The following is a 24,953-nucleotide window of genomic DNA, read 5'->3' as shown; positions in this document are numbered from 1 at the left end:
CATCAATGGTGCACAGAGCGCTCACTACATCCAGTGTAAGAGACATCAATGGTGCACAGAGCGCTCACCCCATCCAGTGTAACGGACATCAATGGTGCACAGAGCGCTCACCCCATCCAGTGTAAGAGACATCAATGGTGCACAGAGCACTCACCCCATCCAGTGTAAGAGACATCAATGGTGCACAGAGCGCTCACCACATCCAGTGTAAGAGACATCAATGGTGCACAGAGCGCTCATCCCATCCAGTGTAACGGACATCAATGGTGCACAGAGCGCACCCACATCCAGTGTAAGAGACATCAATGGTGCACAGAGCGCTCAGCCCATCCAGTGTAAGAGACATCAATGGTGCACAGAGCGCTCAGCCCATCCAGTGTAAGAGACATCAATGGTGCACAGAGCGCTCACCACATCCAGTGTAAGAGACATCAATGGTGCACAGAGCGCTCACCACATCCAGTGTAAGAGACATCAATGGGTGCACAGAGCACTCACCCCATCCAGTGTAAGAGACATCAATGGGTGCACAGAGCGCTCACCCCATCCAGTGTAAGAGACATCAATGGTGCACAGAGCGCTCACCCCATCCAGTGTAAGAGACATCAATGGTGCACAGAGCGCTCACCCCATCCAGTGTAAGAGACATCCATGGTGCACAGAGCGCTCACCACATCCAGTGTAAGAGACATCAATGATGCACAGAGCGCTCACCCCATCCAGTGTAAGAGACATCAATGGTGCACAGAGCGCTCACCACATCCAGTGTAAGAGACATCAATGGTGCACAGAGCGCTCACCCCATCCAGTGTAAGAGACATCAATGGTGCACAGAGCGCTCACCACATCCAGTGTAAGAGACATCCATGGTGCACAGAGCGCTCACCACATCCAGTGTAAGAGACATTAATGGATGCATAGGGCGCCACTCACCTCCTTGTGCCCAGAAATAGTAAGCAGAGATGTATAGCATATTGCTGCACACACTAGAGGACCTGGGACCTACATAGTGAGCAGTGAGTTATACACTGTATAGTGAGTCCACAGCAATGCTTAGATTGTAGGAGTCCACTCATCCACTGGACCGGCACTATGTCTCACTGCTTACTACATCCTTATTACAGTCACAGAGATTTAGGCCATATACTATATTTGCCATCTCTAGCTGTGTCAGGGTCCTGATCCTGGAGGGATAACCCCATAGCATCCCCTTATTATATAAGTTAAAGTGTTAATGTCATTTGCAGTAACTATTGACAAGTCAGACTGATGGTACCTGGTGTCACTGCTGAGACCCGCTGTCATCCTAAGCCAGGGGGGGGGAGGGGACATGAAAGCATTGTAGGTATCACTCATAGGGATTCACAGTCCAGGCAAGGACTAGAGGGAGCTTACTAGACTGACCAAGGAATGGACTAGATAGAGCAGAGGGGACTAGATAGAGCAGAGCGGACTAGATGGATCACATTCAGTGTGAATTGGAGCCTACGTAATTCATGCATTCATCCCATGGTCAGATTCATCATCATTATTGGATTTCACATTGTCAAAGAATTATTTCAGATTCAATGGGGTTTTCTACGTACAGAGTTTCCATGGGCTCGTTGGTGGCACCAAGTGTTGCCAATATCTTTATGGAGATGTATGAGAGACAATATGTTGTTCCCCGCATGGACACATCGGCCACGTGGCTGCGCTTTGTGGACGACGTGTTCATGGTGCGGAACGACACAGAGGAGAAGCTGTTAATGTTTGTGGAGCAGCTCAATGCCACCCAAAACACGATTAAATTCATCGTAGAATACCATCCCCACACAACACATTACTTAGATGTAGAATTACATTTACAAGGAGGACAATTAACAACCACATTATATACAAAGAATAAGAACAATGATCTACACAGAACAAGTTTCCACCCACCACCTGTGTTCAGGAGCATAGTGAAAAGTCAATTAGAAACAATTCATTTGTCGAGGATATGACAACACACAAATAGAAACAATAAGAAAAGAACACAAACGTCCAAAACAACAAATCACTGACCAAACACAGCGTAAGACCATTTTTGTCACTAAGTATGACCATCACACTAATTTAATAAAGCACAATTACCAGATATTGGGGACTCTTACAAAGAGACCCAAAATTTGGTAAATTATTTCAGGACAAACCCATAATTGCCTTACAGAAGGGTAAGAGTATAGCAAACAGAGTAGTCAGGGGAACAGTCAGTAGACAGAGATTTTTATGAGCAAGGAAAGTGGCACCTATCCTTGCTTAAATTGCCAGAATTGTCCATCCATAATGAAAGGGGACACCATGCGACATCCCACTACGGTATATGAGATACCACTAAGAGGATACCACACATGCTGTACTAGCAACGTGGTGTACCTCTTAAAGTGCCCCTGCGGGAAAGTTTACGGGGGGCAAACCAGCAGACAAATCAGGATTAGAATAAATGAACACAAAGCGTTTATAAGAAAACATATCAGAAAGGAACAAATCATCACAGAAGACAAGTCATATGGAGAGACTACGGTAGCCAGACATTTCAAAGAAAGAGGACACCAGGTACACGAGTTGAAATGGCATGTATTGGAAGAAATAGACAATAGAGGCACACAAACCGGAGTCAGAAAAAGATTACTACAGAGAGAACGCTACTAGATAAGAACTTTAGACAGCGTTGAGCCCAAAGGGTTAAACAAAATTTTGAGTCCATCCAAACCCGAACGTTCGGCATTTGATTAGCGGGGGCTGCTGAACTTGGATAAAGCTCTAAGGTTGTCTGGAAAACATGGATACAGCCAATGACTATATCCATGATTCCCACATAGCCTTAGGGCTTCATCCAACTTCAGCCGCCGCCGCTAATCACATGCCGAACGTTCGTGTTCGGATCGATTCCAGCTGCTCCAGGGTCGCTCATCTCTAGTTTTTATGAGATCTTTTCATCTCCTTTTACAAAGGTCGGTACATTTATATTATGTATGCTTATAACTTATGTAGATTGCCAAATGTAATATTTTCTAAACATAACCGCATGTCTAAATACTTATCTAAAATGTTACATATGATGTCATGATTAAGGCCGGGCTTCATGGGAGTAAAAGGGAGAGGCGTACATCCCGTCGGCACGCATGAGTAAGAGGGACACACCCTCGAAACGTCGTGCGGCAGACGGGACGATCGCTAACTCCATGGATGCAGACCTCTAAGCCTCCTCAGCCTGAAAATGGACACGAATTAAGAAAGAGAATAAACAAAATGGGAAGACAGCAAAAAGTGAGTCTACCCCTTGCTTCATAATTGTTTAATCATTGCATAGCATGAATTACTTAGGCTCCAATTCACACTGAATGTGATTCACAGACGACCGGTGGTGGTTTGAAATTGTATGAGCCAGATCTTTTATATTGGTTCACCTGCACAGACTTTGCTTGAATAGCTTACTAGATGGACCAGGGTGGACTATATGGACCAGGCCAGACTTAATGGACCAGGGTGGACTAGGTGGACCAGGGAGCTGAGTAGCTGGACCAGGGCAGACTAAATGGACCAGGGCGGACTAAATGGACCAGGGCGGACTAGGTGGACCAGGGTGGACTAAATGGACCAGGGCGGACTAGGTGGACCAGACAATCTTCTATGTGTCTCCTCCATCTGTGTCTAAGCGTCTGATTGCAATTGAGCTTTCGTACAGGGCATCACATCATACAAAGTGAATTTTTTATAGGTTGAGAAGTTTTCTCTATTTCTTCCTCTATATTTGAGCTATGAGCCAGGCACGTCAAGCACATGAATCCTGAAAGGGCCCTTCACTAGCCACCCCGGAGCGCACAGAACCTCCATTATACTGACCGCCCTGCTTTGCATATAATGGCCGGGAATGTGATGGTGACATCAACACAAGAAGAAAAGAATGGTGAATGCTGTGTGTGTATAGGACACAAAGGACAAGCCGTGGGCTCATACCAGGAGTAGCATGGTACGGGGCGTGTGCCTTATAACACACAGCGACGGCCAATAACGCACACATAAGGACATTCATACCCGCAATAAAGGACACTCCTGCAACTTTACACAAGAGAACACAATTTTTTTTCCAATTTTTTTATCATTTTGATTTGTGGAAGCTGGAGATCACAGATGCAGCGGCCGGGATTTGCTGATTCCATTATCTCCACTTAGTATTTGAGCGGTATGAGAGCCGGGGAGGGTGGTGAGCACATGAATGGTGGCCTGTTCAGTGTACTAACAGCTGGGCTTGTGAGGCGGCTTGTACAGGAATAGCAGAGCGCAGCACTGGGTGTAATGGAATAAGTTCCCGATATCACATCAGGGTGATTGATGGGCACGGCTGTGCTGCTGACCCGCTGATATGGCCCTGGCTGAGTGACAGCTGGGAGCAGCTCAAGTAAAGCCTAACAGGGAGGGAGCAGGCGGGGGAGCAGGATTTAAAGAGACGCTCTAATCCCCTGGAGCTCTCTTTGTGCCTGTCTCTCCAGAGAGGTCTCCCTTTTACCTGTTGTTATTCCTGCGAGGACACTTAGAGGTGAGAACTTGTATTTCTCTACACGACAATTTCTTCGGGAATTTCTGTCTTTCTTTTTCTTGGATTTTATAAGAGTTTGTGTCGTTTTTGGTCTTTTATAAGCTGGCGGTATTTTCAGTATCACATAGCAGGACAGTGGGCGGTATTAGTGGGGCGTATGGCGGTACTATGGGGGTCTATAGGGGAGAACATGTGCCTGTGGATAGTCTCATATTCTCCTGTAGCATTGCTGGTGAGGATTATGGCCTCTTATATTTCTCACCATTAATCTCCATGATGCATATGTTGTGATTTGTCTCCCTTTTCGGGACTTTACAATTATTTATAGGTATTAATGCATTACCGTAGACATCTCAGTAGACTGCCAAATGGCAGGAATTGCTGGCTCCTCTCTCTCCACCATCGGTGTCAGCCGCAACGTATGGAGAAACCCTCCAACACATTTGCGATGAGTTTTGTGGGGTGCAGTCTGGGTTACATCCAGGTGCCAGAGGAGAAGAAGTAGAAGTTGTGTTCTTGTTGAATGACTGGATGTAGGGTCGTATGTGACTGTAGTGCTGCTCAAGCCGTGTTCACATTAGCATCATGGCTGAGCCAGGTCCATAATCCAATTAGGTCTCCCCGGGGGTTCCGGTATTTTCTGGCTTTGATTAAATCAAATTCCCTTCTTAGTGTAGATTGTAATGACGAGGTCTGTGAATGTGCAAGAGGTTTTCTGACCCCTAAAATTAATTGAAAGTATTGAAAAAATCTGGGTAAAATAGCTCCATGCCCTGATGAGTCTGTACTACGTGACCGCTGTGACATGTCTATACTACGTGACCGCTGTGACATGTCTATACTACGTGACCGCTGTGACATGTCTATACTACGTGACCGCTGTGACATGTCTATACTACGTGACCGCTGTGACATGTCTATACTACGTGACCGCTGTGACATGTCGTCTATACTACGTGACCGCTGTGACATGTCTATACTACGTGACCGCTGTGACATGTCTATACTACGTGACCGCTGTGACATGTCGTCTATACTACGTGACCGCTGTGACATGTCTTCTATACTACGTGACCGCTGTGACATGTCTATACTACGTGACCGCTGTGACATGTCGTCTATACTACGTGACCGCTGTGACATGTCTTCTATACTACGTGACCGCTGTGACATGTCTATACTACGTGACCGCTGTGACGTCTTCTATACTACGTGACCGCTGTGACATGTCTTCTATACTACGTGACCGCTGTGACATGTCGTCTATACTACGTGACCGCTGTGACATGTCTATACTACGTGACCGCTGTGACATGTCTTCTATACTACGTGACCGCTGTGACATGTCTTCTATACTACGTGACCGCTGTGACATGTCTATACTACGTGACCGCTGTGACATGTCTATACTACGTGACCGCTGTGACATGTCGTCTATACTACGTGACCGCTGTGACATGTCTTCTATACTACGTGACCGCTGTGACATGTCTTCTATACTACGTGACCGCTGTGACATGTCTTCTATACTACGTGACCGCTGTGACATGTCGTCTATACTACGTGACCGCTGTGACATGTCTTCTATACTACGTGACCGCTGTGACAAGTCTTCTATACTACGTGACCACTGTGACATGTCTATACTACGTGACCGCTGTGACATGTCTTCTATACTACGTGACCGCTGTGACATGTCTTCTATACTACGTGACCGCTGTGACATGTTTATACTACGTGACCGCTGTGACATGTCGTCTATACTACGTGACCACTGTGACATGTCTTCTATACTACGTGACCGCTGTGACATGTTTATACTACGTGACCGCTGTGACATGTCTATACTACGTGACCGCTGTGACATGTCTATACTACGTGACCGCTGTGACATGTCTTCTATACTACGTGACCGCTGTGACATGTCTTCTATACTACGTGACCGCTGTGACATGTCTATACTACGTGACCGCTGTGACATGTCTATACTACGTGACCGCTGTGACATGTCTATACTACGTGACCGCTGTGACATGTCTTCTATACTACGTGACCGCTGTGACATGTCTTCTATACTACGTGACCGCTGTGACATGTCTTCTATACTACGTGACCGCTGTGACATGTCTTCTATACTACGTGACCGCTGTGACATGTCTATACTACGTGACCGCTGTGACATGTCTATACTACGTGACCGCTGTGACATGTCGTCTATACTACGTGACCACTGTGACATGTCTTCTATACTACGTGACCGCTGTGACATGTCTTCTATACTACGTGACCGCTGTGACATGTCTATACTACGTGACCGCTGTGACATGTCTATACTACGTGACCGCTGTGACATGTCTATACTACGTGACCGCTGTGACATGTCGTCTATACTACGTGACCGCTGTGACATGTCTTCTATACTACGTGACCGCTGTGACATGTCGTCTATACTACGTGACCGCTGTGACATGTCGTCTATACTCAGTGACCGCTGTGACATGTCTATACTACGTGACCGCTGTGACATGTCTTCTATACTACGTGACCGCTATGACATGTCTATACTATGTGACCGCTGTGACATGTCTTCTATACTACGTGACCGCTATGACATGTCAATACTACGTGACCGCTGTGACATGTCTATACTACGTGACCGCTGTGACATGTCTATACTACGTGACCGCTGTGACATGTCTTCTATACTACGTGACCGCTGTGACATGTCTTCTATACTACGTGACCGCTGTGACATGTCTATACTACGTGACCGCTGTGACATGTCTATACTACGTGACCGCTGTGACATGTCTTCTATACTACGTGACCGCTGTGACATGTCTTCTATACTACGTGACCGCTGTGACATGTCTTCTATACTACGTGACCGCTGTGACATGTCTATACTACGTGACTGCTGTGACATGTCGTCTATACTACGTGACTGCTGTGACATGTCTATACTACGTGACCGCTGTGACATGTCGTCTATACTACGTGACCGCTGTGACATGTTTATACTACGTGACCACTGTGACATGTCTTCTATACTACGTGACCGCTGTGACATGTTTATACTACGTGACCGCTATGACATGTCAATACTACGTGACCGCTGTGACATGTCTTCTATACTACGTGACCGCTGTGACATGTCTATACTACGTGACCGCTGTGACATGTCTTCTATACTACGTGACCGCTGTGACATGTCTTCTATACTACGTGACCGCTGTGACATGTCGTCTATACTACGTGACCGCTGTGACATGTCTTCTATACTACGTGACCGCTGTGACATGTCTATACTACGTGACCGCTGTGACATGTCGTCTATACTACGTGACCGCTGTGACATGTCGTCTATACTACGTGACCGCTGTGACATGTCGTCTATACTACGTGACCGCTGTGACATGTCTTCTATACTACGTGACCGCTGTGACATGTCTTCTATACTACGTGACCGCTGTGACATGTCTTCTATACTACGTGACCGCTGTGACATGTCGTCTATACTACGTGACCGCTGTGACATGTCTTCTATACTACGTGACCGCTGTGACATGTCTTCTATACTACGTGACCGCTGTGACATGTCGTCTATACTACGTGACCGTTGTGACATGTCTATACTACGTGACCGCTGTGACATGTCTATACTACGTGACCGCTGTGACATGTCTTCTATACTACGTGACCGCTGTGACATGTCGTCTATACTACCTGACCGCTGTGACATGTCTATACTACGTGACCGCTGTGACATGTCTATACTACGTGACCGCTGTGACATGTCTATACTACGTGACCGCTGTGACATGTCTTCTATACTACGTGACCGCTGTGACATGGCTTCTATACTACGTGACCGCTGTGACATGTCGTCTATACTACGTGACCGCTGTGACATGTCTATACTACGTGACTGCTGTGACATGTCTATACTACGTGACCGCTGTGACATGTCGTCTATACTACGTGACCGCTGTGACATGTCTTCTATACTACGTGACCGCTGTGACATGTCTTCTATACTACGTGACCGCTGTGACATGTCTATACTACGTGACCGCTGTGACATGTCTTCTATACTACGTGACCGCTGTGACATGTCTATACTACGTGACCGCTGTGACATGTCTTCTATACTACGTGACCGCTGTGACATGTCGTCTATACTACGTGACCGCTGTGACATGTCGTCTATACTACGTGACCGCTGTGACATGTCGTCTATACTACGTGACCGCTGTGACATGTCGTCTATACTACGTGACCGCTGTGACATGTCTTCTATACTACGTGACCGCTGTGACATGTCTATACTACGTGACCGCTGTGACATGTCGTCTATACTACGTGACCGCTGTGACATGTCTTCTATACTACGTGACTGCTGTGACATGTCGTCTATACTACGTGACCGCTGTGACATGTCTTCTATACTACGTGACCGCTGTGACATGTCTTCTATACTACGTGACCGCTGTGACATGTCTATACTACGTGACCGCTGTGACATGTCTATACTACGTGACCGCTGTGACATGTCTATACTACGTGACCGCTGTGACATGTCTATACTACGTGACCGCTGTGACATGTCGTCTATACTACGTGACCGCTGTGACATGTCTTCTATACTACGTGACCGCTGTGACATGTCGTCTATACTACGTGACCGCTGTGACATGTCTATACTACGTGACCGCTGTGACATGTCTATACTACGTGACCGCTGTGACATGTCGTCTATACTACGTGACCGCTGTGACATGTCTATACTACGTGACCGCTGTGACATGTCGTCTATACTACGTGACCGCTGTGACATGTCTTCTATACTACGTGACCGCTGTGACATGTCTTCTATACTACGTGACCGCTGTGACATGTCTATACTACGTGACCGCTGTGACATGTCTTCTATACTACGTGACCGCTGTGACATGTCTATACTACGTGACCGCTGTGACATGTCTAGACTACGTGACCGCTGTGACATGTCTATACTTCGTGACCGCTGTGACATGTCGTCTATACTACGTGACCGCTGTGACATGTCTATACTACGTGACCGCTGTGACATGTCTATACTACGTGACCGCTGTGACATGTCTATACTACGTGACCGCTGTGACATGTCTATACTACGTGACCGCTGTGACATGTCTTCTATACTACGTGACCACTGTGACATGTCTTCTATACTACGTGACCGCTGTGACATGTCTATACTACGTGACCGCTGTGACATGTCTTCTATACTACGTGACCACTGTGACATGTCTTCTAGACCATGTGACTATGACATCTTGTCACACCAGGAGTAGTCAGCCCCACTCTGAGCTCCGGTAGTTGTCAGACCCGTCATTTACACATCTTCCTGACAGTACAGAGACCATTTTTTGGCTCCTCTTACAGAGATTGAGACTTCCAATTTTTCTCCAGCTCCACTAATCTGGAACTTTTCTTTGACTTTCAGGAGAAGATTCGGGATGGTGAGTAGAGTCTTGCGGGCCGCCAGGCTCCATGCCCCTTGTCACACGTGTCACTTTGTGTTGAGTAGCCGTCTTCTTTGTCCTAAGCTGATTAGCTGTTAGTGTTACTTTGTCATCTTACTAGACATAAGTGCTTCTCAGAAGGATCTAACAAGTCATCTGTCCTGTATATTTGTCTTGTTACTCTTCTCTTGCCCTTGCTGTCTCATTTTACCTTCCCTCCACTCTCTTGTTTGTTCGCCCTGGTTCCCCAGCTGTCTCTTGACCAGCTCATATTGGATCATCCTATGTACTCCAAAGATGGAGACTTGAGTGAGGTGTGGGTACCTGGGGTTGCCCCTGATGGCCCCCCTTGGGGAATGAGGCCTTCCACAGAGACACCCCAAGGAATGACAAATGGGCATAATGAAATGCAACAACAAGAAAATGTTATCGAGAACTACGAGGATCTGCAAAAGGTTCTGATCAATGCCGGACTGCCCGAGACCGAAGACCGCAGCCAGCAACCCCGAACAGGTAAGAGCCCCAGGAGTCTGTGCATTTACCCTCCAGTTATATCCTTGTGTATTCGTGTTAATAAAACCTCTATGGACATAACCCGGTACCCCGTCACCTACCATCCATATCTTATATAGAAGTGGGGTCAAGCCCATCAATTTGAGGGATTTGCTTCAAGTGCCCACAGGAAAGGGCCAATCACCCCAAGTACCCACAGGACTGATCACCTCAAGTGTCACTCCTACAGCACAGAAACTGCCAATTAAATGCAGGAGAAGGAAGAAGTAGCAATAGGGGATGGCAATGGTGGGCACTCAGTCTGTCCCGTGAGATTGGCCCTGCTCTGTGGGCACTTGATGAGATTGGCCCTGCTCTGTGGGCACTTGATGAGATTGGCCCTGCTCTGTGGGCACTTGATGAGATTGGCCCTGCTCTGTGGGCACTTGATGAGATTGGCCCTGCTCTGTGGGCACTTGATGAGATTGGCCCTGCTCTGTGGGCACTTGATGAAATTGGCCCTGCTCTGTGGGCACTGTACAGGCCCATATATAACATCAGCCTGGCTGGATGAGAATGTACTGGGTGTGAATTAGGAGATTGACCCATAAAGGAGTCACCACCACATATACAAACAGTATAAAACACACAGAACACACAGCCAACAAGACTAAAGTGCACACACAAAGCAGCCATGAGCCGCTCGAGTGGTGACATACTGCACACAGTGGGGGTGTACTGCATACAGTAGGGGTGTACCGCATACAGTGGGGGTGTACCGCATACAGTGGGGGTGTACGGCATACAGTGGGGGTGTACTGCATACAGTGGGGGGTGTACTGCATACAGTGGGGGTGTACGGCATACAGTGGGGTGTACTGCATACAGTGAGGGTGTACCGCATACAGTGGGGGTGTACTTCATACAGTGGGGGTGTACCGCATACAGTGAGAGGTACTGCATACAGTGGGAGGTACTGCATACAGTGGGGGTGTACCGCATACAGTGGGGGTGTACGGCATACAGTGGGGGTGTACTGCATACAGTGGGGGTGTACCGCATACAGTGGGGTGTACCGCATACAGTGGGGTGTACCGCATACAGTGAGAGGTAACGCATACAGTGGGGTGTACCGCATACAGTGGGAGGTACGACATACAGTGGGGTGTACCGCATACAGTGGGGGTGTACTGCATACAGTGGGGGTGTACGGCATACAGTGGGGGTGTACGGCATACAGTGGGGGTGTACTGCATACAGTGGGAGGTACCGCATACAGTGGGGGTGTACGGCATACAGTGGGGTGTACTGCATACAGTGAGAGGTATCGCATACAGTGGGGGTGTACCGCATACAGTGAGAGGTATCGCATACAGTGGGGTGTACCGCATACAGTGGGAGGTATCGCATACAGTGGGGGTGTACCGCATACAGTGGGGGTGTACTGCATACAGTGAGAGGTATCGCATACAGTGGGGTGTACTGCATACAGTGGGGGTGTACTGCATACAGTGGGGTGTACTGCATACAGAGGGGTGTACCGCATACAATGGGGGTGTACTGCATACAGTGGGGGTGTACTGCATACAGTGTGAGGTACTGCATACAGTGGGGGTGTACTGCATACAGTGGGAGGTACCGCATACAGTGGGGGTGTACTGCATACAGTGAGAGGTACTGCATACAGTGGGAGGTACCGCATACAGTGGGGGTGTACCGCATACAGTGAGAGGTAACGCATACAGTGGGGGTGTACCGCATACAGTGGGGGTGTACTGCATACAGTGGGGTGTACCGCATACAGTGGGGGTGTACTGCATACAGTGGGGTGTACCGCATACAGTGGGGGTGTACTGCATACAGTGGGGGTGTACTGCATACAGTGGTATCTGACACCTCGGACTCCGCACACTATACTTTTTACTGGATGCCTCTGTTTGACGTATGTGCCGGAAGGTTTCTCAGCACATTCAGCAACACAAATACTGCAAATGAAGTGTGAACATATCCCAAGAATCCCGTAAAAGTCACCTGCCTGACACTGACTGCTTATGGTCTTGGGGGGGGGGGGGGGGGGGGTAAGGCCTTATTACACGGGGTGATTATCGTCTGAATTATCATCGTATCATTTAAATTTAAATGATAATCGTTCATTGTTCATTTGGTGCCAACACAAAAATAATCGTTAATCGTTTGCTGTAATTCCGCATCGTTCACTAATAGTTCTCAAATTCCACATCGTTCCATCACTTGCTGGGATCAGACATAGTAACGTCTCTGGTTCTGGGTGATTCCGCATGGTTCCGTCACTTGCTGGAGTCACACGGTGTAATCGATCGCAGTAACGTCTCTCGTTGTGGGTGATTCCCCATGGTTCCATCACTTGCTGGGGTCACATGATGTAACCGATCGCAGTAACGTCTCTCATTCTGGGTGATTCTGCATGGTTCCGTCACTTGCTGGGGTCAGATGGAGTAACTGATCGCAGTAACGTCTCTCATTCTGGGTGATTCTGCATGGTTCCGTCACTTGCTGGGGTCACATGATGTAATCAATCGCAGTAACGACTCTCGTTCTGGGTTATTCTGCATGGTTCCGTCACTTGCTGGGGTCACATGATGTAATCAATCGCAGTAACGTCTCTGGCTTTGGGTGATTCCCCATGGTTCCGTCACTTGCTGGGGTCACACGGTGTAACCGATCGCAGTAACGTCTTTTTTTCTGGGTGATTCTGCATGGTTCCGTCACTTGCTGGGGTCACATGATGTAATCGATCGCAGTAACGACTCTCGTTCTGGGTGATTCTGCATGGTTCTGTCACTTGCTGGGGTCAGATGGAGTAACTGATCGCAGTAACGTCCCTTGTTCTGGGTGATTCTGCATGGTTTCGTCACTTGCTGGGGTCACATGATGTAATCGATCGCAGTAGCGTCTCTCGATCTGGGTGATTCCGCATGGTTTCGTCACTTGCTGGAGTCACACGGTGTAACCGATCGCAGTAATGTCTCTCGTTCTGGGTGATTCCGCATGGTTCCGTCACTTGCTGGGGTCAGACAGTGTAACCGATCGCAGTAATGTCTTTCGTTCTGGGTGATTCCGCATGGTTGTGTCACTTGCTGGGGTCAGACAGTGTAATCGATCGCAGTAACGACTCTCGTTCTGGGTGATTCCGCATGGTTCTATCTCTTGCTGGGGTCACATGATGTAATCGATCGCAGTAACGACTCTCGTTCTGGGTGATTCCGCATGGTTCCATCTCTTGCTGGGGTCACATGATGTAATCGATCGCAGTAACGACTCTCGTTCTGGGTGATTCCGCATGGTTCCATCTCTTGCTGGGGTCACATGATGTAATCGATCGCAGTAACGACTCTCGTTCTGGGTGATTCCGCATGGTTCCATCTCTTGCTGGGGTCACATGATGTAATCGATCGCAGTAACGACTCTCGTTCTGGGTGATTCCGCATGGTTCCATCTCTTGCTGGGGTCACATGATGTAATCGATCGCAGTAATGACTCTCGTTCTGGGTAATTCCGCATGGTTCCGTCACTTGCTGGGGTCACATGATGTAATCGATCGCAGTAACGACTCTCGTTCTGGGTAATTCCGCATGGTTCCATCTCTTGCTGGGGTCACATGATGTAATCGATCGCAGTAACGACTCTCGTTCTGGGTAATTCCGCATGGTTCCATCACTTGCTGGGGTCACATGATGTAATCGATCGCAGTAACGACTCTCGTTCTGGGTAATTCCGCATGGTTCCATCTCTTGCTGGGGTCACACGGTGTAATCGATCGCAGTAACAACTCTTCTTCTGTGTAATACAGGGAACAATTTCAGGTTAATGATAAACGATCTTTTTTGTGATCGTTTAACGATAAAAATCACTTCATCTAGTAGGAGCTTTACTCGCTCGGCATGGGAAGGGGCCTCTGCTGTAAATCCTGAAGTGTTTGTGGGCACAGCTGCTCAGAGATTGTACAGAAGCGGAGGAATGGGGGGGGTGATACTAGTGCCGGCAGAGGTGGAAGGTGCCTTATTGCAGGTTGTAGAAGACAGTAATGGAGAAGAAGCAAATACATACACCCAAACAGGGGCCAAAATTACCTGTGTTAAACCAAGGTTGCGAGGTAACTGCTAACCGCAGTGTGAATCTAGACTAAGGACTGTATTACACCAAGTGATTATCGGCCATATTTGGCTAAATTTAGTCTATTAAGGCCGATAATCGTTTGGTGTAATAGATAATGTTAAAAGGCAGACATAAAAAGATGTCGGCTGTTCGTTGTATTTCAGCATATTGAAAGATAACGATCCCGCTAACGATGGTCTGCTGTCCGTCGCTTCAGACTGCCGCTATCTCCTATGGGCTCCGTGGATCATCCGTGGATCCCCTCTTGCAGCTCTCTGCATCTCACAGCTCTCTCACTTGCTCCTAAGCATCGGCCCGTGTAATAGAGCCATAAGGGCCATATAGGAAGGCCTGACATTTCAGGACAACCAGAGCCGTCAGGTCTATTGCACGCACCAACAGCGAGGGGGGAGGTGCAGAGAGCTGTGGGAGGGTCTCTCGTCCAGGTGGCCCATAGGAGAGAGCGGTGGTCTGCTGCCATTGCCCCTATTACACCGGCAGCAGACCGCCGCTATTTATATCGGAATTTTAGGTTATTTTTTACATCAAGAATCATCTGACGTTTTGCATGTCGTCTGATCGTTGATTTAAAACATGGACCATTACACAAAAGGATTATAGTCTGGAACCCCCGGTAACAGCCAAGTACGGCCGATAATCGCTATGTGTAATGGTACCCTAAGCGGCCTAATAACACAGGGTATGCGCAGCAACATGGCACTACATACAAAATACCAGAAAACCCCTTTTACCTCCATTGGCCTTGTGATGTGGACACCGGCCGGGGTGAGTAGTGACCGAAGCTACAGCACCATACAAATACAGGAATACAAGAGAAGAGCCCGAAATACGGCTCATCAATGGGTTAATATACTGTTAGAGAAACTGAAACTCAATCGCCCTGTCTTGTTTCTAGAGTGACACGGCGGTCAGGTTTTCAGATGACCGATAGGTGGGTATTTTAGGACAGATGCTTGGGCTACGTTTTGTCTTATTGTGATAGACAAGAGAACTGCGAGGCACATATGGACATAACCCATAACAGCTACGTGACTATGTGAAGGACAACCAGGCTATTGTGTAACGGGTGTTCCTGCACCATGTCACTAGGGGGCGCTGTCTACCACACGGTTTGTCTGTACTTATCACTTTACTACTAAGTTTCCTCTTATTAGAAATAGTTTGATGTAACTTTTGTTGTTTGTTTGTTGTCCTTAATACTACAATGTAATACCGGCCATTAGGATAGGCCATCAGCGTGTGATCAGAGGGGGTTTATGGGCCGGGACCCCCACAATCAGCAGCACAAGGAAAGTGGTGGGAGTGCTGACTTGTCAGATAGATAGAAGTGCAGTGTCAGCCACAAGACATGGACGTCTCTGTGCTTGAACCGCAACAATAATGCTGTGATGCTCCAGGGGGCATCACCACCCCTTATTCTGGTGATCATTAGGGTCCCTGGAGCCGGACCCCCACCACTGGTGGTCTATCCTAAAGTCTAAACGGTTTAAGAACCAAAGATACCTGAACAAGTCCAATGAGAATACTTGGAAATAACAGTGGTTTTGTTTTTTTGTGATTTGCCAGGTCACACCATGGACACCACAACCATCTGCGTTTTCGGGGCTCCCAGCTTTGCTATGTCTATTCTGCTGGAGGGTGCCAGACAATGTCCTGGTAAGGCACTAGGGTCTGAGCTGTCGGTGGCCAAAACAAATAAAAACAAAGTAAAATTTGATTGGAAAAGTACATTTCACAATTTTTTTTGTATTTTAGGCAAAATCCTACTTTGTCTCTCCACCTCGTGGTTCTGTCCAGCCCCACCCTCGTCCACCACCACAGTTCCTCTTTTTGTCAAGCAGGCTGTGACCTTTGATCTTGGGGGTCGCACTTACTTGGACACGTTTTCTCCTCCTCGACGTGTCACTTACCTCTCCTGGCTAGGAGGACCTCAGTTCCTTATGGGGGAGCAGTGGGATTGCCCAATGGGGGGATCGCCACAACTTTCACATCTCCTGGCTAATACCTTGGGTGTGCGGCTCCTCCTGGATACCAAGGAACTACCTCTTACGCCTGCCCTGCTTCTTAGTAAGTCCTACCAGTTGGGTTCTTGGGGTAAATACTCAAAGAAAGCGAAAATGACAAGGGTGGTGGAGCTTCATCAAAGAGAAGGACGAGAGGAGACAATTCGGCAAGAGATCTTGGCGTTTCTTAACTCGCTACGGATGAAGGGCCATCAGAAGGTATTCGAAACCCCTCCATCCACAGTTTTTATTTGCTTTATGCTTCATTTCTGTTCTTCACTTTTTGATTTTACTCTAGGTTGTTTTGAAGACCTTTTGGCCTTACCCCAACCGTTCTCCAACCACAAGCTTCTATTCATCTGAAGACACTACTCAGGTGTCAGATGTGGTAGTGGGGCTTCTCTCTGAGCTCCCACAAGGACAAGCAGTAATGCTTGAGGGCTTTGTGACCACTGTGCCCCCACGTAGGATCAAACCACCATCACCTCCCGCCTGCATACCACGTAAGTGAGGGGATTTAGAGGGGGGACTCCTCTGCATGGGAGGGGGCTAGGAGAGAGTGATACTCTGTAGAATCCTCTCCCGACACCACCTTCCTTCTGTCTCTTCCCTCCCATTTTTCTTCTTTTTCTGTCCACTTTCTTTTTTCGATATCTTCTATTTTTACGTCCAATCTCTTTTCTATACATACATCTCTCATCGTCCCTCAGTTTCTTGCTTCATATTCAGTCCGTATTTTTTTCATGTTCTTTATTAAACATGTTCCTCTCTTATTGCATACCCTGTCAAACTTTCCCTTTTACCTCCTCTATATGACACTGGGCCCTTACTCAATCAATACACCTGCCTCCGGGGCTGGAGAAAATTTGGTGGGAATTTTTTTGCAGTTGAGTTTTTTCCGGCACTGGACAGCAGCTTCATTCTGAGAAGAGGATTGTCTCTTCATATCCCAGATATACAAACATGTCAGATTTGATTGTATCTGTATTGAAGGAGGGTCAGTTCTCTCTCTTTCTTCTTCCATCTATGCTTCTTTCATTCTCCACTTTCTTCGACTTCTGCCTTCCTCCTTCTCCCTCTCTCTTCCTGTATTACTGTCTCTGCCCCACCCCCCAGGCTGCTCCGTGCGCCCCCCAGAGCTGACGATCCGTCTCTGTGCCGTTGTCTGCCGATCTCGCGGAGACCAACCAATCCTAAGCAAGGTAACGGGGCTGCCCCCATACTCCAGGGGCTTGTACCCCCCCAATCTTCAAAACCCTATCCTGAGCCCCTGAAGAGAAGAGTTCTTTAGATTTTTTTAATAAGACATCAATGTCCCAGATGTTTTACGAACATATAGTGTATGTTCACCAGTGATTGTTTTATCAGTTTGTGTTGATCTTGTTGTATTGTATGTAATCCATAAGATCTATGATGCCTCTTTTGCAGGTGGTCTGCATGGTCGGGAGGGCAGAGAAGCCTCTCTGTCATCGAGTGACACTTCCACAGTCCTTGGATACCACATTAGAGCTATGGGGAGTCATGGATGAGGCTCAGAAGACCAACATAAGGGTCCAGATCAAGGAAGCCGCAGAAAAGGCGATGAAAGCGATAATAGAGGAGGAGAAAAAGATGGGCCCCCAAGAGAGGGGAGGGAACAAGGTGCAGACGGATGTCCTCGGTATGGATCTCACGTACTCTATGTATAAATGAACACATAAAGAAACGTATTTAGCTTTGTTATTGTCCATGAACTTAGTGGTGGAGCCTCAAAGACATTAGAGAAGTCAGCTGATTTGAATGGGGGCCTCCCTACTCTTCTCAGACATATCGGGGCAGGTTGGATTATAGCTGAACCTGGCAGGCCTCGCCCCATGCAGAACACATGATTATGAATGCAACAAAGTATACTGGGGGTAATTTAACAACAATGTCAGCCGACTACTGAGAGATTAGGGGAGTGGGCGCTGTTAGACTCTGCTGGTGGCGGCCTACCTCCCCAACATCATATAAGGTCATAAATAGGATCCTCTGTGAGACAATGAAGCAGTCTTTAGCTTTGACTCCCAAATACTGTCCCTCCCACTATGACCTGAATTGACAGCAGGGACTTCTATGGATCCCTACTGCCTAGAAGCCTGTTAAGCATTCAGTCCCTAGGCCACACTTGTAGTACCAATCTCGTACTTACGGGACTAGCAAATATCATAGCCATGGCCAAATATGTCTATATTGTCCTGCGGCTTTAGGGTATGTTCACACTACGGAATCCCAGCGGATCACCCGCAGCTCACCCCCCGCTCACAGCCATGTGCATCTTCGCTGGTCCCATAGGCTTCATTCTGTGGTTTGGCAGATTCCACTGTCCGCCCAAAGAATGAGCTGGTTCATTCTTCGGGCGGATGAAGGGATCTACCAAACCATAGAATGAAGACTATGGGACCAGCAAAGGTGTGGGTGTCCGTGAGCGGGGGCGAGCTGCGGGATCCGTGGTGGGTGGCCCGTAGTGTGGACATACCCTTACACTTTGCATCTGTCTTCCAACATTGATATCCAGGGTGGGTCAACTACTTCTGCAGCTAACCCCTTATTTCTGGAGCTGAGCCCTTATTTCTGGATCTAACCCCTTATTCCTGCAGCTAACCCGTATTTCTGCAGCTAACCCCCATTATCTGGGCTGACCCCTTATATCTGGAGCTGACCCCTATTTTCTGGATCTAACCCCTATTATCTGGAGCTGACCTCTTATATCTGGAGCTGACTCCTTGTTTCTGGATCTAACCCCTTAATTCTGGAGCTGAGCCCTTATATCTGGAGCTGACTCCTTGTTTCTGGATCTAACCCCTTAATTCTGGAGCTGAGCCCTTATATCTGGAGCTGACTCCTTGTTTCTGGATCTAACCCCTTAATTCTGAAGCTGAGCCCTTATATCTGGAGCTGACTCCTTGTTTCTGGATCTAACCCCTTATTTCTGGAGCTGACCCCTTAATTCTGGAGCTGACCCCTTAATTCTTGCGTTTAGCCCTTATATCTGGAGCTGACCCCTTATATCTGGAGCTAATCCCTGTCCTCTGTACTGCTGCTTCGCAGAGTTCAATGGTCTCTGTAGATCCTGGACATGTGACTGCTGCAGCCAATCACCATCTGTAGTGGTCACATGTCCTTGTTAAGCAGGACCAGGAAGTACAGAGACCATCAGGACCTGGGAAGTGCTGGAGCAGGATCGGCAGGTATGGGTATGGTGGGCCCACTGACCCCTTTAACGCTATATTAAGGCCCTGTATGATGTATGTTGGATCTTTAGCCTTTAGACAAACTTTACACATCGATTTTCTTTGCTTTTTTTCCCCTCTATGATTTCAAGGTGTTGATATGCTGCTTACTTGTGTTGACTACATGGTGTCACCCATCATTCTTGGTGTAACTACTGATCTTTGTCTGGAAAGCTGTGGGATCCATGAATGCGTTCTGGGAAGCCTGGCAGCTGGGAAACCCACCAGTGCTGATTCTGCGTCTGGACCTCTCATCGAAACAATGCTTAGACGTTCCATGACGTACGTGATGGAAGGGAAAGAAGTTTTGGTGGTCGGTGCTGGTGGTGTTAGCAAAACGTTCATCTGGCAGGCTGCTCAGAGTTATGGAATCAAGGTAACACATTGTCTACAACTGAAATGGCTTTTAACAAAGGAAAAATACAGGTGCAGAGGTTGAGGAGTCTGAGGAGACCCAAAAAACCCAATGACACAGCTAGGGGGGCTAGTGGAGCCTGTGACCTGGGTGTCTGTCAAGGTGGAAGGTTCTAATAAGCCAGGGATGGGGTATCTAGATACAGGGCTATGGCAGTAAACTGAGACTTTGCCCTTTGTGAAGGAAATCCTATCCATGATGTCAAGTGCCAGGAGTGGGGACGAACATGCCAATTATAGTGCACGTACTACAGACACAAAGTTAGAGAAGTGAGAGCCTGGATCTTATTGACAATAATGGTTTCCACCATGGTGCAAACCATTATTGTCAATGAGATTCATCGTGGACCACTGATGTCATGTGCAGGGGCGGATTAACTTTACCATAGGCCCCGGGCTGTTCACCAAGCCTGGGCCCCCCCCACCCCACTGTAACTATGGCAGCACTAGCCTGGTGTTCATAGTACAGGACATGACCAGGGTATTGACAAGGTCATACGTTACCCCACACCTTTTGTTTCCCTCTTCCCCACCCCCTCCCTTCCCCTCCCAAAAGGAAGACAGACACCATTTTGGATTTTAATGGCCACAGCAGCCGTTTATTCTAAACCATCCTGTTTATTGCATTACCATTTATAAAAACCATTATAAACAATTTTAAACAATTATAAACAATTGTTAAACAACCTGGACATCTGATATATATATATATATAAACTCGACAGGGCGGTCCTCGGAGCCCAAAACCCCCAGGCGGCTTCTTACCAACCCTCACCCACACCCGGGATTTGCCCCTGGCCGACAAGCACCTAACCCAGAGACACCAGACTAACACCCATAGTGCAGGCCCAAGGTAACCTCCTCTTACTGAGGTCGTAGCCCACTTACACCCGTGGCTATTTACCACAGCCGCCCAGCCATAACAATTTCCATGGCCCCAGGGAGTCCTGAACCACTCCACGGTCCCCTCCCAGCCAATTTTTTATTCCACCGACTCCAACCCCGAGGACCCCCACCGCCACACACCGCTGCTGTGACAAGTATCACCCGTACCACACCCCACAACCCACAGCTGCTGGACCATACCACCCATAACAACTCCCCCGAACTGCTGCTGTCCCCCAAACCGCAAACCAAGGAAGGGAGGGTGGGTGGGAGATTCTTCCAACTGCTCACCTAAAATGGTTGCCGACCCCCTGTGTAGCTGACCTATATAACCTATCCCCCCCTACCCCCCACCCCCAAGCTACTCCACCCCCCCTTCAGCCAATCACCCCCACTGTTTCCCCCCCCCAGGACTAACCCCTTTATTCTTCACCCCACCTCCTTACTGTAAACCCTTATACCATATTAAACCCTTGCCTACTGCATACCCTCTCCTGTCCTGTCAAATCCCTGTCATGAGGGATTCCCCTTAGGCTGTGCCCCCAGTCCGTCCCCACTGATAATGTCATGATGTCCTGTGATTTTTTGCAAATCATGGCGGAAGTGTAGCCAGAAGACAGTACACCACTGAAAGTATTTTGGGTCTTTTTGGGTGGTCATGGGCCCCCCCAGGAGCTCAGGGCCCCGGGCTACCGCCCGAAACGCCCCTGTTATAATCCACTACTGGTCATGTGACAGATCTGGCACTGCCGTTGCTTTAGATTTTCAATGCTTCATGGTTACTGTGGTTTCAGTCACAGATTTTTATGAATTTTTTTTGCAAATAAAATTCCATATGTTTTACACTAATTTCTTTTTTACAGATCCATATGGTGGAGTCAAACCCTGGACATTTTGCCTCATCGCTTGTCACCAACTTCATTCATTATGACTATGAAGATGGCTCCTGCAGTGATGAGGAGCACGCTCAGAACATCTTATCTATAGTCAGGGAGAGAGGTCTCCATCTTTCCGGGTGTATGGCATTTTGGGATGAGTGCACCATCCTTGCAGCTATACTGTGTCGTATGTTAGGTCTTCCTGGTCCACCACCAAATGCTGTGAGGCTTGCTAAGCGCAAGACTCAAACACAGTTGTGTCTCCTCAACATGACAGCCCCTTCTCCACCATTTCCATACGCTGGAGCATTTGGTGTTCCCTGCTTTCCTCTAGGTCCGGGAACAGGGGGGGTAGAAGCAGCAGAGTCCATTCTCTCATACCCTTTGGTGTTAAAGCCAGAATCAGGAGCCGGAGCTGTTGGCGTGCGATTAGTCCAGGATGCAGAGGAGTGTAGGAAGTTAGTTAAAAAAATGGGGGTAGAACCTGAAGCCTCTAAGCTTATAAGAAATGAAGAGCTATGCCCCATAGATGCAGGTGGCGTCCACAAAAAAAATGAATGCTGTAAGCAAAGAACTGGGGGGAGTAGCGAGCCAGTGGGGCTATCAAATGGAGTGAGCAGTGCAGACATCGATGAAGCAACCAAGGTTTCAGTCCAGACACCTCCTCCACTACTGGCAGAGTATATCACAGGCTCAGAGCATGATGTGGATTTGGTCCTGGGCTTTAATGGCCGTCTTTTGGCAGCATATGTATCAGACAATGGGCCAACTTTACTACCTGGTTTCACTGAAACCGCAGCGGCACTTCCATCCCGACTTAGTCAAGAACGTCGTTGTCAGCTGGTTCAGGCTGCTTCGCGCAGTTGTCGGGCACTAGGCCTGTACCCAGGGGTTTTCAATGTAGAACTTAAAATGACTGAATCTGGTCCGCGGCTGCTAGAGATTAACCCTCGAATGGGTGGATTTTATCTGCGTGATTGGATTCGTCATATCTACGGCACTGACCTAGTGCTGGTGGCCCTAGCCTTGTCCTGTGGGCTGGAGCCGGCATTGCCAGAGAAGGGTGCCCAGGAGAGCGCAGTTCTAGTTGGCATTATGTGCACTGGCGAATCTCATGAGGCGGCTTTGGGTAGCACGGCAAATCCACAGAGACTGTCTGAGCTGCATAGTGCAGGATACATCAGATTCAACCGCCTGGAGGGTAGCCCAGTGTTCAAGCCAGATCAGGAACCATACGGCAATGTGGCATGTCAGGGAGAGAGCCAGAAGGAGGCCAGGGAAAGACTTCTTGGGGTATGCTCCGTGCTCGGCTTTGATTCTCAGAGATATCCATTGCGGTATTTGACAGGAGAGTTCCAGTCAAAAATGTTAGTGAACGAAGTCTAAGTCTGAGCAGGAGTGGAGGATTGGTGGGAACAAATATAATGACTACCTTAAGAAAACAAAAGGAAACTAGTAAATGGGATCATCCTTCCTTCTCTAATATACTCTGCAACCCTCATGACAATAAATTCTATGATTGCACCTACATGTGCCGCCCCCTTGACACCCAGTTTGACCATACATACCTGAGAGGTGAGAGTCCCACCCTGGTCCCTCACACTGACCCATGTGTCTCAACACTCCATGCACTGGCTCCAATGGAGAGGTGGTTGGGTGCTGTTGGGACTATGGGATTGATAAAAGCATCTGAGCCAACAGCACCTCATGCCACAGACCTTACTACAAGAAGCCAACTCTCCTTTGAAGTCAATGCGTCAGGTGACAGTTCTGACAAATGTTAAAGGTGGAGCTCTCGGAGGGAGTTGCCACCTAACAGATATCTATGGCATACTGGATAGACGTGAAATCCCTTTTGAGGATATAAAGTCTAACAGTATGTACTAAGGGTGGAGAATGCTGCCCCCGATAACAGACCACCATAGTCCTTCGCACCAGTCTAGTTGGCGGTAACTTTTTGGTATTATTTTATGTATTTAATGTATTTGTAATGTTTTCAATCTTTTTAAAGTGAACCTGATCCAGATCTTAACATAAGAGAATTATGTTCCATTTGTTATTGAGAGTTTAGCTTGTTCTCCCCATCGGACGAGTGAACAAATAGAAGGGGGAAAAAAAACACTGGAGGCCGATCCACATCTCTGACCCTAACCGGTCAACACTCGAGCTGTGGCCACAACCACCACTGCTATGTCTGGGCAAACAGTGACGGGGCCGCGACATGGTGGCTCAAGAGTCTCAAGAGTCAGACCACCTCCAAGTGTTTTTTTCCCCTTGAAATCCCTTTAATGAAAAATTCTGTAAAATATAAAAAAAAAAAATAGACTAATGATAACATTTTAAATCTACAAATGTACAGTATATTCTACAAACAATAAAAGATGGATACAACATCGCTCTGCGCTCATGACGTCACAGGTCACAGAACCCGGGATTATGTCATCACTTGTCCATACTGTTCATACTTACCTGCCGTGGCGGTGGGTGGTGGGGGCATATGATTGGTCAGGACCCTAGATTTCAGGGTCGTTGATTAATGGTTTGTGGACGTGTTATTGATTACGGGTTATTCATTGCTCCACGTAACTTCATTGAGTTTTGGGTTGAAGTTTTGTACGATTACACTGACAACCTGCGATCTATCTAAGGAATATGGACGGTTCTGAAGATCTACAGCAATAAAAATAACAATATATTCAAGAAAACTCATCCGACTGGGTAACAGACCCTTTCTTATTTCTACTTTATAGCTTCAAAGGGGATTTCTGTTGATAATAGATTGATGAGCTATCCTGTGAATCCTGTAG

At 47.8% G+C, this 24,953-nt stretch overlaps 1 protein-coding gene across 1 annotated transcript; it reads left to right on the top strand.

Annotated features, from left to right (window-relative positions):
- The first annotated feature begins 4,461 nt into the window (after window positions 1-4,461).
- Window positions 4,462-24,537, top strand: CARNS1 (carnosine synthase 1). The gene is made up of 10 exons (XM_069979587.1): window positions 4,462-4,561; window positions 10,050-10,065; window positions 10,320-10,581; window positions 16,282-16,371; window positions 16,471-16,937; window positions 17,017-17,221; window positions 17,835-17,920; window positions 18,147-18,378; window positions 20,062-20,345; window positions 22,132-24,537. The coding sequence occupies exons 2-10, from the start codon at window positions 10,063-10,065 to the stop codon at window positions 23,530-23,532; spliced, it is 3,030 nt and encodes a 1,009-aa protein (XP_069835688.1). The 5' UTR covers window positions 4,462-4,561; window positions 10,050-10,062; the 3' UTR covers window positions 23,533-24,537.
- Window positions 24,538-24,953: the final 416 nt, after the last annotated feature.

Source organism: Dendropsophus ebraccatus, chromosome 8 (genome assembly GCF_027789765.1).
Source record: "Dendropsophus ebraccatus isolate aDenEbr1 chromosome 8, aDenEbr1.pat, whole genome shotgun sequence".
NCBI lineage: Eukaryota > Metazoa > Chordata > Amphibia > Anura > Hylidae > Dendropsophus > Dendropsophus ebraccatus.
This window is presented reverse-complemented; position numbering and strand designations above follow the sequence as displayed.

What these genes read in the sequence shown, in the direction of transcription:
- CARNS1 (XM_069979587.1), top strand. An exon ending in GGATGAAGGGCCATCAGAAG is followed by an intron (nt 16,938 to 17,016) that starts GTATTCGAAACC and finishes ATTTTACTCTAG; the next exon opens with GTTGTTTTGAAGACCTTTTG. An exon ending in ACCAACCAATCCTAAGCAAG is followed by an intron (nt 17,921 to 18,146) that starts GTAACGGGGCTG and finishes CCTCTTTTGCAG; the next exon opens with GTGGTCTGCATGGTCGGGAG.